Below are 15,119 nucleotides of genomic sequence, written 5' to 3'. Positions count from 1 at the left end.
ATTACTACAGATATATAAAAGATAATAACTGCAGCCAATAGATGCTTCATTGGAATATGAAAAGATATGAAATTAAGTGTAATTCAAAGAAAAACAAAGGTTTTAATGTATATGAATCCTATAAGACCAAATTTAGCATATGCATGTGAAACTTAGACCATGACATGCATGAATGAGGACATGTTGGGCATTTTTGAAAGAAAGATTTTAAGACGTATTTTTGGGAGAATGCAAAAAGATGATGCGTGGCTTAGAAGATCAAATTTGGAGCTATACTGCTCATATAATGAATCTGACATCATTAATTTCATTAAATGCCAGAGAATAAAATAGGCAGACCCCATTGTCAGAATAGATGAAGAACATGCAACAAAAAAAGTCTTCAATGTCAGACCAACAGGCACACATAAAAAAGGCAGACCAAACGTATGATGGTTAAACTGCCTAAAAAATGACCCACTGGTCTTAAAAACCAAAAACTAGAAAACACTATAAGGGAGAAGACATGTCCGGGCAAAAGCTTCTTGAGAAGGCTAGGGCCCACCTTAGACTGTCGAGCCATTGAGGAAGGAAGGAATCAACATGGCAATGAAGCATGACACTTTTCGTCATCTAATCTATATGATTGGCATTAGCAGCAATCAACAGTCACCATTAGCAACTGACAGCTAAAAAAGAATTCCCGAAACCGAAAAACAGGGTTAAAGAATTAGAAGAAATTCTACTTGGAAGAAAATTTTCCATTCTGTAAAGATGAAGAGATTTAAATCCCGTGTAGATTAGTTTTGTTAAGTAAGGATACACATGAAAACTCTATTAAAAGCACTTCAACATTATGTAAAAAAAATCAGTTTCAAATTTTTTGAAGGGAAAACATCAGTTAAATATACTCTGAATACAAATATGTCTATATGCAAAATTTGAAGAAAATAGTTTTTCAGAAGTTGGTCAGAAAGTGATTTCAAAGTATGACCCAACTGAATAGAAAAACAAATCTAAGAATACAAAATGAATAAAAAAATTATATGAAAAGAATATGAAAGTTATGCTTTTTACTAGCATTATTTATTGAAGAAATTTTTTCACAGCATGTAGCTCTTCTTCCACACTACTTAAACCAGATATTTAAAAAGCAAAATTTGCTTTGATTTCTAATAAAATTTCAGTACAGTCAAAAGTCGTTAATCCGGACTCGTCGGGACTTCGGCGATTCCGGATTATAGATCATCAGTTTAAATCTGGTAAAATGGCATGCAGAAATTATAAAATTAAAAATATGAAACCGTAATTTACGAAATAAAAAACAATTATGATCTAAAGGGTATCAAAATTTACAAAAAAAAAAAAAAAAAAAAAAAAAAGCTTAACATTTCTTTCAATGTAAGTTTGTTTAAGTTGCTTCATTTTTTATGTGATAATACATTCTCTTTAATTCTATAAACACACATAATTTCTTGTTCAGTTACAAAGTTCCGCTGTTCAAGACCTATAATTGCTGTGTCGAGAATACCGACTAATTTGTCAATCAAAATTTTTTCGTTTTCAATAACCTTTGTTACTTTCTTCATTATCGGAAGCGAATTATAATGACGAGGCATTTGATTTAAATCATATCAAAGACGGAGTACATCGAGATGAAATACTACATTTAGTAAGCAATTATAAGTCAAATAAAATAAAAACATCTGCCCGGAAGATAAGGATAGTGCTGACAGATCAACTTCCAATTCATTGGTGCCCCAGCGTTAATATAAACAAAGTTTAGATAAACAAAGGATATGCCTTTATCCCTTTTTTGCAGCAATTCCACTTTTTGTTTAATGGACTCCAAAACATACTTTCGCTTTGTAGATCCTTTACATATTAGTAAATATATATCGGAAATTCTGTTTGACATAATTGAAAGTTCAAGCATACTTTTATAAAATTGCTCTAACAGTCTGCAAAAAATAATAAGCCGGAAAATTAAGGAACAACGCAATCTGCAACATTAACTGAAATAGGTAATTAGATAATTTTAGCTTAGCTTATACCGTCCGTTATACATTAAACGCGCATTCGTAAACGTATTTTGTGCATGCGCACACGCAAATTCGCAGCCGTAAAGGTCTTACGCGCATGCGCAGAAAGTTTGTAGCTTTGAGGTCCGGATTATGGGTGTCCGAATTAACGACTTTTGACTGTACATAATAAATTCTACATCAAATAAAAATTACAACAAATTAATAAAAATCATACAGGATCATTACTTTTTCTTGTTTTGGTGAGAATTACGTATCCTGCTGCATGTCTTTTGGTACTGAGTATAAGGAATAAGAAAAATGTACATACAGAACATACTAATTGGGGCTATCCTGTTCTATTTAATACATATTAAATATGATGATAACAAATTAAGGAGTCTATTGATATGAATATCTGCTTGGTGGATAAATTTGATAAAGTAACTAATAAACACAACTGAGGTGTTTAAAATTATATATATATATACACACACACATATACAGGGTTCATAGCCATATTTTAGTTTAAAAAATAAGCACCTATACGCACTTTTCAAGCACATTTTAAGGAAAAAATAAGCACCTGTCTAATTACATTATACACAACTGCATAACCTTAAAAGAAAAATTAGACTTGCAATTTAAAATATGAGCTATGCAATATTTATTAAGAGAATGAGCATTACCTCAAGAATGGAAAACAATTAACTTTTTTTTTTTTTAAATTTTAAATGACAGTTCAATTTACAGAATTAGTTTACGAGAGAAAAAAAACTATGCAGAACTAAACTATATTACAAAATTTAATGATGATATTTCAGTTGAAAATATAGAAAATAAATAATAATAAGCCATTTTAATTGTATTCATTTGGCACCTAATAATAAATACAATTTATTTTTCCACTCATATTAATATTTAAATAATTTAACTTAAATCGAAATTCAGAACATTTTCTAAATTTTCATTGCATAACAGTTTTCCCTTAACATATATCCCAAGCAAAGTAATTTAAGTAATAAAGAGGCACATTTCTGAAATCAGAAGACAGGAAATTGCTTCATTCAGTCATCCTTTAACAGTAAAAGCTTAACTAACCCCCATACTCGAAATTCCCGAATATTCCGGATAGTAACTGGAAAAAGAGGAGTGGGGGAGATTGTAGCTGTTCTTTAGATTTAAATTTAAGCTAAATAAATTATTTTGACATTTCGATATGTGCATCATATAAAAACCAACGGAACTGAGAAATATTCTGCTTAGAAAGCACAGTAAAACTCTTTTCAGTGTGCATAAACAAATCTCAGACTAAACATCAAAATTAATTATCAATGCAAAATACCGCAAACGTTATTGCACAATACGTGCGGCGTAATTCTTCCATATGGGATATTACGCAATCGGAATCAACACCTGCCGGTATTCAGAGAAAAAAAAACTAAATAAAGGAAAAGAAAGAAACTTACTAATCTGGGGTGTTTCTGATTCTAATTTTCAACAGACTGTATTAAATTTCCGGAATAGAATCAATCTTCGCTTGGGTTGGGTAGACCGCAAAAACTTTTAATCCTATTCAATCCAGATTGGACAGTGACCAAAAAAAGTCCGCTGCTTCAATATTAGAGATTTTGCGGAGAAACTCCCAACCTCCGCACTGTATAATGTATTGGCAAAGAAAATGAAATTATTTTGACTATTCGATTACTTTCCTTTTATTTAAGTCATTCCGAATATTATTCCTTAGAAAGCTAATCTGTGTAAAAACACACCCATTTTTGGAAGTTTATCTATACTTCAGCAGTTACTGCAACTATACTATTATAAATATTCATACATATGCTGATAATATAAGCATAACGATCATAATAAACACGAATATGAACTTACCACGCGGAATGAGAATGCAAATTATTAAAATCTTGATAGAAATTCAAACGTGTGTAGTATTTGGGTGAGAGGAAAAGAATACCGAATGTACCGGAATTTTCTATGTTTTCGCAATTCTTTGGCCAATAGAACGACGTGCACCCGTCTGTACTCTCTCGCGCACCATAGGTTACGTTAATGCAGAGGAAGGGGGGAAAGCAATTTTCGGGAGTATGATTCACCATCTGACGTTGCATATAAGAAAGAAATGTTATAGTTTCGGCTTTGGTACGGGGAAAAAATGCGCTTTCATTAAAAACAAAGGATTAAAAAAAAAGCACTAAAATCAAAAAATAAGCACTAAAAACAAAAAAATAAGGGCTTTAAAGAAAAAGTAAGCACCTATAAGGGCTTTTATATTTTATTTTCAAATATAAGGACTTATAAGCACTTGCAAGGACCACTACGAACCCTGCATATATATATATACACGTATTTCTAAAACAAAACTTTTCACATATACAATCATTATTAATTATCAAAGGGACTCTAATACCTGGTTAGGGTTCAGATTAGATTTTTCAGATGGTTTTTTATTAACCGAAGCTGCTTGTTGTGGCAGAACACCAGCAGCCTGCTTAACCTTTTGCTCCTGTGGTGCATCTTGCTGTACTTGAGCTTGCTGCAAAGGTTGTTGAGGGTTTTCTTGTTGAGGTGGCAAACGCTGTTGCTGCTGAGGGTAACCCTGCTGAAATTGCTGAAGTTGAGGTGGACTCTGGTACTGAATATTTGGAGGATGTCCTTGCTGAAACTGTGGCTCAGGGTGTCCTTGTTGAAATTGCTGTTGAGGATGCCCTTGTTGAAACTGTTGTTGGGAATGGCCTTGTTGAAACTGTTGTTGGGGATGACCTTGTTGAAACTGTTGTTGGGGATGACCTTGTTGAAATTGCTGCTGAGGATGTCCTTGCTGAAACTGCTGCTGAGGATGTCCTTGCTGAAACTGCTGTTGTGGATGTCCTTGCTGGAAGTGCAGTTGAGGATGTCCTTGTTGGAATTGCTGTTGAGGATGTTCCTGTTGGAATTTTTGAGATGGATAACCAGGATGAGGAGGTACTCCACCAGGAGGAACCTGGTAATTAATTTGAGGAGGTAAACCTTGCTGGGCATTTCCCACATCATAATACATTCTTTGATCTCCATAATACTGAGGATACTGCTGTTGATGAAGCTATAAACACACATTGAACACTTTTTATTATCTCTAAAAAATGAGAAATTAACAGCAGTTAAAAATTATCAAAAATGAATAAATAGGCCACTTACCATTTGCATTTGCCTTTGACGCATATATTCTTCGAGTTCAGCTTCCGAATAGACAGCCTGTTCACCTAAATCCTAAATGGATGAATTAAATTGAATAATGATTTTAAAGAAGCAACTTTAAATCATTAAATTCATCAGATGGAAAAGAGTTAAGGGCAGGGGAAAAAAAAAAAAAAAAAAAAAAAAAAAAAAAAAAAAAACTTACTCTCCAACCTTCATCATTTGGGAAATCTGGCTGTTCAGTCATTTTTAAGAATTCTTCTAAGCTGATAAGACCATCTTTATTCTTATCTGTCTATTGTAGGGAAAACAGAATAAATAAATATTGACATATTAGAAACTTTTCGTGTGTACAGATTATTACATACACTAGAAATCAAAATTGTGGAAACTTTTTGGAAAAGTATATCTTTGACATTTGATACCTCATAACACCATTCTATTTTTGAGAAGTATCATGATATCAATTAATCAAGAAAACAATGCATCAAAGTGTATTCCATAATCTACATTTATCAAAATTTATATCCAAATAATCAGGGGAAAGAGAAAGACAACTTGCTTAGGTTTATGGGAAACATATTTCCATCATTTCAGGTTAGGCTAGGCGATCTGAATATGGCAAAACACATGAGGGCTATCAGCCTAAGGAAAAGGAAGCCTTTGCAAAGGATTTACTGAGGGTAGTTTCAGGCAAATAAAAGTAGAAAAAAATGCACAACAGTAGGAAATGAAAGAATTTACAGACTGTGCTCAAGTGATATAAGAAAATCAACTGGGTATGTAGAAGAAGAAATGGCACAATTCAATGCTACTTCAATGTCAAAAAAAAAAAAAAAAAAAAAAAAAAAAAAAAGAGCAAAAGCAAAGTTGAGCAAAAGGATTATTCAATGCAGACTGCCCAAACTTGGTTTAAATGCTAGAATTCCACAAAAAAAAAAAAAAAAAAAAAACTTTTTATCATCACATAATATGATATGAGCAGAGTTTGTATGATTAATGGGAATATAAATACCAAAAATATGTAAAAAAAATTCTTCAGCTCAAATTGAAGTCGTCTGCTCGTGAATGTTTCTAAGAAAATGAAGTATTTACACTTTAATTCACACTGCTGTTGTGTGCAAAAAACTTATTTTGAGAAAATAATATTCTACTGATAGAATGGTTTGGGGATAATCCAAACCTTAATCAATATTGCCGAATAAAGAAACTTTTTAAACAAAAATAAGTCATCAACAACACCCAATTAATAGAAGCAGTAATTCAGTCTTGGTTTTATAGTAACAGGTGTGGAATTAAAACAGTTGGTTTGCTCCATAGAAAGGTGTATTAATACCATGCCTAACTTAAAAGGTAACCAAATTAAGCATTAACTGGCATAATGAGAATTTTTATACATTTCATTTTCTCTATGAGTTTCACTTCATCTTTACAACTGCTGCACTCATAAATAATCTACTATAAATGTTACTACATTACATTCTTGATTTATTTATCTTTCAAATGATATATAATTTTACAGTATTACTCCAAAAAAGAGTGGTAATGTGGACTATGAAAACACAAAAATACACTTTTCTAAAAGGTTACCAATATTTTGGCCCCTACTATATGTAATCAAATACAGCAAATATTATTTTTTTATTTAAAAATTAATTTGGATTTCATTTGCATTACCTTCTGAAACTAGCATAAATTTAATAGCACACCATCATAATGTTTCTCATCAAATATCAAGCAGAGAATATTTATATCAAAGCAAATTAATAGCAAACATTTCATTTCTAGAAATAATTACCTAATAACTACATTACATAATTTTTTTTTAAGAAAAGGATGCCCCTTTTTAAGCACTGAAGATTTTATTTATTTTATAGGTCATAAAATAGCAATAGTTTCAAGATATTAAATATACACAATTTATTTTTTAACTTAATATATTTTAACATTTATATTGCCCTAATTTTGCAAAATTAATGTAGAGTGCCCATAAATTTAGCAAAACATCTTCCCAAAGTTACAGTTATAGACAATAACATTTATATGTGTGTGTGTGTGTGTCTGTATATACAATCACAATTAAAAATTCATAAAAAACTCAACATTTTATACATACATATAATATACATTACAGTTTGAGACCAAAAAAGTCAAGCAGGGTTAATAGCCACACTTTATTAATTTAGAAGTCGAACAACAAAAATCAGCGTTATATTTTCAAATTTTCACAGGACTAGTTTCGATGGTAAAACCATAACCATGTGAAAATTGGAAAACATAATGCTGATTTTTGTTGCTTGAATTCTAAATTAATATTTGTTCGGCATGTTATTGTATCTTAATTAGCCACACTTTAGTTAAAAAAAATAAACACCTATAAGAACTTTTCAAAGAAAACAAAAATTTACATGATTTAATTAATTTTAACTTATTTTACATTACTTTTTAATTTATTTTCTTTTAAGAAAAAAAAAAAAAAAATAAAAGAAGCACCTGTTTAATTACTCATATACAACTGCATAATCTTAAAAAGAAAATAAGACTTGTAATTTAAAATAAGAGAAAATCAGTATTTATTAAGAGAGAAAATAAGCATTACTCAAGCTTGGAAAATAGTTATAATTATTTTTTAAATTTTAAATAACAATTATTTTAGTAACAATTTAAATAACAATTATTATAGTTCTAGTTAAATTTACAGAATTAGTTTAAAATGATGGAAAAGAGGGAAAAAAACATATACAAAACTAAACTATATTACAAGATATAATGATGAAATTTCAGTTAAAACGCATAAAATAAATAATAATAAACTATATTTATTATATTTATACAAAGTACTTTACAGTGTAAAAAGAAGAAAAAAGATTAATGCTTATTAATGAAGAATAAAATGTCTTATGTTTCATTTTTCTTTTGTCTCTTTTCATTAATGTTTTGAATCCAGTTCTCTTAACTGAGTTTATTTTTCACAAACAGTTTTTAACATTTCATTAGATTTATTTAAAAGATAAAGTCTTTTATAACTTTGCCTTTTCAGCAACTTCATTTGCTTTATTTTCAAACACTTTAATTTCTCTTTCTAAGAGTTTTATTTTCTTTAAGAGAAAACAATTCATCAGTTGATTATGCTTTTCTTTTCTTTTTTTTATCTTGAACAACAACTGTTTTCTTCTGCTCTTCTAAATATAACCGATACTATGAATGAGCTGATAAAACTGCCACTTTCATCTCTTTTGCAACTGATATATTGTGGATCCCACCAGCATGCTTCATATAACCAACAAACTATGCACTCAGCAATGTACGAATTTTCCTCCAGATTTTCTGTTTCTACATTTTTATTGATACTATATCCTCATTCAATAGGAAACTGCCCTTGGGAAAGAATAAAAATCAGTGTGTTTCCCATAACTTATTTTCCATTAATGAATCTGCACAAAAAAGTATCTAATATTTTTTTCACATCATAGGTTTTAAATTTTGTAAAGTATGGCTGGACAACATTTTCAATGAAATCAGAATATTCCTAAAGAATACTATCACATTCTTCTTCTGCAGTGTGGCCTTTCTGGGAAAAATGCATCAATATACTTTTCATTTTTCCATACGCTTTTGCGCTGTTTTGCACCATACACTTTGGATTCAAAGAAACAACATTTCGAATTAGTGATTAATTAACTGGATATTTTTTGCAGCAATTCCACTTTTTGTTTAATAGACATCGAAACATGCTTTCGCTTTTTGAATGCTTCAGCAGCTCCAGAATCGGAAACTCTTTTTGACATAATTGAAAGTTCAAGCTTAATTTTTATAAAATTGTTCTAACAGTCTGCAAAAAATAATAAGCCGGATCCAATTAGAAGATTAAGGAGCAGCGCAATCTACAACATTAACTGAAATGCCTCAGATAATTTTAGCCTAGCTTATACCGTCCGTTATACATTAAATGCGCATGCGTAAACGCATTATGCGCATAAAGTTTGTAGCTTTGAGGTCCGGATGACAGATCATTCCAGATTATTGACGTCCGGATTACAGACTTTGTATGCAATTTTTCTTGAATTTCATATTTAAACTTATTGGATTGAATTAAATCTACTTCATCGATAGTGCATAAACCACAATAGAATAAATGCACTCTTTAAAATTCACTATATTTGTTTACCATAGCGACAACCTGGCGCTAGATTCACTAAACAGCATTATATTTCGTTCAAATTAACTCAGAATGCACAAAATTTATATCATTTGAAGAATTATCTGATCGTTGCCACATGTTCTATTCAAATACTATAATAAATATAGAATGTATTAAAGAAATTAAGCAATCAACACAAAATAGAAACAGTTTTTCATAGGCGATTTAGTATTTCATTCAATTAATTCAGTTCTCACTTCGTGACAAGGGGAAAATACATAAAAACTCAAAATATCTATATTAAAAATTACGAAGTAAATCTTAAACACTTATTTCCTTTAAAAAATTCCAGAAAGGATTAAGCATGATTTAATTCACAATAATAAATGAAGCCATTATCTTTGTTGTTGCGAAGCTTAGTCTCTGTAGATTGGCAACAAATCTACTATTCTGCTATTTCAAATGTAAACAAATATGTCCGCCATGTTATTTAAACATTAGGCTTAACCACATTTAAACAACTTTTAAATTGTTGATAATTCTAAAAATATTGCATACAGATTTACTAAAGGCATAAAAACCTTAACCAGAAGATAAGAACAACATAATTCAATCATTTTTAAAGCAAAAGATGCGCAATTTACTAACTTATAAGAATAAAGAAACTGAGATCACTGAGCTGAGTAACAGAGTGGATATACATATATACATATATTTATGTACTTTTGGTGTGACCAATTGCAACCAAAATACGAGGTGCACATCTACATGTTACAGCAGTTCTATATACAAAATTTAAACGTTCTAAGGCTATTCGTTTTTGAGTTATACGATATATATATATACGTACGCACAGACGCCACGAAAAATTCTCTTCGAAATTCATTTTAAATTAGTTTTACAATTTTTTGGGGGGAAAAGAGTCCTTTACTCTGTTTTTACATAGAGATGTCACACAAAAACATCATTAAACTTCATTCGATAGCAGTGAGAATGGATATTTCCGTTGAAATACGATGCCTGAAACTTTTCGTGATTACAATACTTCCTTTTTACTTTGTACAAGGAAGTAAAAAATAAAGGAACAAGTGATTCATCACTTTGGTACAATTCCAAAAAAAGTTTGACCAATTTAGCCACACCAATGAAGAAACGAAATTTTACACGCATTCATTTGTCTTTAATTGCATCTCTTATTATTTCATATGATTTGCAAATTATTTTTGCATATTTTCCATTCTCAACTAGCTTGACATAACCTTTTATATATTTCCAAATTTCAAAAGCATGCAAATACACTGGTGCATTCTGTAGCCACCTATGGTTACAAAATTTCAATGAGTCTTATGCACACTCGCTGTTAAAAAAATCTTCTCAATGTACTGGAGAATCTTTGAATAGATGGTAAAGTACTCCTAAAATAGAAGATATATCCCAACCTGTAGTGGATTTTCCTTTATAGAAAGAATTGTTCAAAATATGCAAGCCACAACTGCCAATAGATATATTTTCAATTCTATATATTCTGTTTTTTAATTCATTTTAGAGGGTTTCATAAAACTTTCAATTTATGGCTGGCTCATACATATTTATTTATAACATTTTTTTATATACCTAGTTTTTAACTGCCATTTGAAAGCTTTCAAAAATATTAGCAGCTGCTGCATGTTCCATGGAAACAGATGTCAAAAATCCAGTTACAACTTTATTTTAGGTCACACTGCTAATATCTGATTTATGTAAATCTAATTTCTTTTTTAAATTTGTTTTATTCAAAGTCTTATTAAATAACAAGGCAAAGACTTCTTAAATTCGTCATACATAAGACTCTGAAAATAAGGTATTAATTCAAAATGGTAGAGATAAGCAATATAAGAAAAGTGTCTTGCTATAACACTGTCAGGGAACATGCATGAAAAAAGTTTGCCCATGTCACTAAGGTCTACCAGTGACTTGTCACCACTTTCAAAAACCACAAAATTTCAGCATCCAGAACATCTTTTGAAGCTCTTACAGCATCATCTAAAGTATCTGAATTTTGTGAATCACGGATAACAGTTGGGGAACTGGAAGGTGTAACTCTAACGGATTTGGTTTTAGGAAAAAGCTTGCTATTCCACCGGCAACTGTATTTTTCCCTTTCAGAAATTTTTTATGCTTGCTACCTAGAAATAAATTGAATTTATTATAGATTTATTTATTTTTCTATTCTTATTAATATTTAAATAATTTAACTTAAATTCTAAACATTTTCTAAATTTTCATTATACGACAGTTTTCTCTTAACAGATAACTAATTTAAGTAAGTAAATTAAAGTAAAAAGTCATTTAAGTAAAAAGAGGAACATTTCTGAAATTAGATGAGGGGAAAATTTCACATATAATCACTCTTTCACAATAAAAGCTTAAACTAACCAGCAAGCTAGGGAATTGTCAATTTCCAGATACCTGAAAATTCCTAACAGTCAAGTGTAACTGGAAAAAGAGGGAGTAGATGCAGCCGTTTTTAAGATTTTTTGGCTAAATAATGTTTTTGACATTTTGATACGTGCATCAAATAAAATTTTTAAGAATATTTCTGTACTTCTGAAACATCACAATATTTAGAATATAAAATATCATGAAGATCTTAATTTTACATTGACTAGATAACAAATGTTGCTCTTGATTAAAAAGAAAGAAAAAACCATGATCTGAAGTCCAAAAAAACTGTAAAAATATATTTATAAACATATAAAAATAGCCCCAAAATATTCTACTAAGCAATTACAGTAAAACCCTTTTAAATGCTCATAAAAAATTCCCAGACTGAATATCAAAACTTTGCAAATGTTATTGCACAATATGCACACCTTTCCTGCACATGATACTATGCAATTGGAATCAACTGCTGTCAGTATTTAGAGAATAAATAATTAAATAAAGGAAAAGACAAAGACTTAACCCATCTGGAATGTTTTTCATTCTAATTTTAAGAACACCACGGTTAATTTTCGGAATAGAATGCCCCTTTGTTTGGGTTGGTAGGACGCACAACTTTTAGTCCTGCTCATAATCCAGGTTGGAAAGTGACCAAAAAAAAAAAGTTCACTGCTTGTTTTGTTTGAAGCTCTAACGGTTTCAATATTCGAATTTTTCGGAATGGGGGAGAATATGGACTCTTAACTCCACCACACTTCCGTATTATATAATGTACTGACAAAAAAATTGGAAATGTAAGCCCGGAATTTCCAGCTTGTGAGATACGCATGAAATACAGAATTAATAGGAAGGAGGAATATATATATATATAGTATAAAAAAGCTTTCAGAAAGCAGAAAATGAAAATTAAAAAAATTAATTGGCAGGGCAGATTTTAATCTTTTAATTTCACACATTAGAATTAATATTAATTAAATAGAAAAAGTTTACTTACGATCCATGTGACACTTTAAAGCAGACCCTCCCATGCTTCCTATATTGAGATTTCAGTTTTAGCTCAGGAACACATTGCAATTGTTTTCGCAAGCTTTAAGTCATTCCGAATATTCTTCCTTAGAAAGCCAATCTGTCTTAAAAACACACTTACCCATTCTTAAATACATTGTTACAAATATTCATACACGTGGATCATAATAAATGTGAATATGAAGTGACCTCATGGAATGAAAATGCAAATTATTAAAATCTTGATAGTTCAACTGCATACTATAGACGTGCTTATAGTCTGTGGGCGCAAGTACAGGGGCAGGAAAAAGAATGTGAAGTGTACCAGAACCTACCACATTCACAATTCTTTGACAAACAGAACAATGTGCACCTATCTGTACTCTTCATGTGTTAATGAAGAGAAAAAGGGAGAAAACCTATTTTCTGGAGTATGATTTACCATTTGACACTTCAGATAAGGAAGAAAAGTTCTTTATTTAGTTTCACCTTTTAATACAAAAGAAAATTTGCATTAGTTAAAAAAAAAAAAAAAAAAAAAACACTCAAAACAAAAATAAGCACTTTAGAAGAAAAGTAATCCCCTATAAGAGCATTTATAATTTATTCGCAAATATAAGGACTTAGTGTTGGCGTTGGAGCAGAAGCAAAAGAATACTTTGCCTTGCTTAAATAAAGACTGGGATTAATCTAAAATTAAACTAATATTTATTTCATAACCAAAATAAAACTATTACAAAGTACTATAGTAAAGGCTGCAATAGTAGCCTTTACATTAAAAACAACAAAAGAGAAAAGGAAACCAGTGAATCTCCTCGCACCGAAATAAAACTATTACAAAGTACTATAGTAAAGGCTGCAATAGTAGCCCTTACATTAAAAACAGCAAAAGAGAAAAGGAAACCAGTGAATCTCCTCGCATTTACAATTCTGGCAGATATAACACAACATCGGCCAATGAGCAGCAACCACGATAGTTTTTCATCGATTGAACTTTGATCTAATTTGCATGAAGAAAATAACCAAAACCAGAATATTGAGTCAACAGCAGTCCTCTTTTCCTCATGCTAAAAAAGCTTAACTAACACAGAATTAGAAGAATTCATACTTCAGTTCTATAACGACAAATTATACTTATTGTTCTTAAATACCATAAACTGTTAAACAAAATATTTTTCAAGTCCATAGCAGTTGCAGCTTTTGTAAATAATTCTGCATTATTTAATTTTGGTGGAGATGAATTCGAGGTCGAACACCCCATCATTCACCAGTTTTTCAATAAAGTGATATCGTAAGTCAATGTGCTTAGTCTGACAGCTATCGATTGGTGATCTAGAAAATTCAGTGGCAGTTTTATTATTGCAAAATAGTTTACTTTCAAACTGAATTTCAAAACTTCATCTTGTAAGATATTTTTTATCCACACCAATTCCTTCGCTGCTTCCAATAAAGCAATATACTCTGCCTCCATGGTGGATAAACTTACATAAAGATGTTTTCCAGATGACTGATACTTCATCTAAATGCAATATGAATCCACCGATGGACAAACAGTTATCTTGTTTTTCATAACATAATCTATCCCAATTATTAAAATACATCCATATCTTTCTGTTTGAACCTATTAGATGGGTACTTGCCTTTTCTAACCTTGCTCCCAATAGTTAATTTCTTCTTAGATTTGGATTATACATCACATTTTCTAACTCAATCCTATTTATTCAGTTGCCTAGTTTTACCGCAAATTTGACAGTACCTTTTCCTAGTGCTTTACTTTCATAATTTTCTACAGCTAGAGTTATATGTATATCATCTATTTCCTCAAAGTTTATCATTAAATTTTTGGTAATTATAGAAATGAGATGTAGATGCTCTTTCTATGGCCCAATTAAATTTATCTGCGTTACCTCCTTTTTCTGTAGTTGACACATAATTTTCCACTAACATTAACTCTGTATCTTTAAACTGCCAATTTTTATTGCTTATTTTACCTTCTGATTTTTGCTTAAATTTTCCTTACACTGAGCGATTTAAGCATCCACTTTTACAGCCATCTATAATAATCTTTGTATTCCCCATTTCTTTCTTAGATTTAGTTTTACTTTCAACTTGGCTATTTTTCTCGGCATTCGTGCTAATAGTAGTACTAAATATGCTTACCTTGCTTTCTTCTAAATTCTGCTTGTACCTGGAAAGTCAACTTTCTTCCCTTACCAGTTCTTCAGCAACACAATCCTGGAGTATTCCTGGGCTAACCTCTGAATTACTTAAAATCCATTAAAAAGATCTGCTGTGTCCAGCTTCAGCTAGCTCCTTTTTGCAGTCATTTTTATCCTTGCAATGAATAACCCAATTTCTTC

The 15,119-nt window shown here is 30.6% G+C and overlaps 1 protein-coding gene across 5 annotated transcripts in view; it reads right to left on the bottom strand.

The window, feature by feature from the left end:
- The window catches only part of LOC118191749 (nucleobindin-1-like), an 84,746-nt gene that overhangs the window by 3,305 nt on the left and 66,322 nt on the right, over window positions 1-15,119 (bottom strand). For all 5 annotated transcript variants that reach the window (XM_035362598.2, XM_035362597.2, XM_085811823.1 and 2 more), the window contains exons 10-12: window positions 5,398-5,487; window positions 5,193-5,264; window positions 4,426-5,097 (exon numbers count right to left, since the gene is read on the bottom strand). In XM_035362598.2, coding sequence (XP_035218489.1) covers window positions 4,426-5,097; window positions 5,193-5,264; window positions 5,398-5,487 — 834 coding nt within the window. The remainder of the gene's footprint in view (window positions 1-4,425; window positions 5,098-5,192; window positions 5,265-5,397; window positions 5,488-15,119) is intronic.

Source organism: Stegodyphus dumicola, chromosome 2, assembly GCF_044657685.1.
Source record: "Stegodyphus dumicola isolate Sdum_Otavi_A_Nest chromosome 2, ASM4465768v1".
Classification (NCBI taxonomy): Eukaryota; Metazoa; Arthropoda; class Arachnida; order Araneae; family Eresidae; genus Stegodyphus; species Stegodyphus dumicola.
The sequence above is the reverse complement of the archived record's forward strand: the minus strand, read 5'-3'. Positions and strand labels throughout refer to the sequence as shown.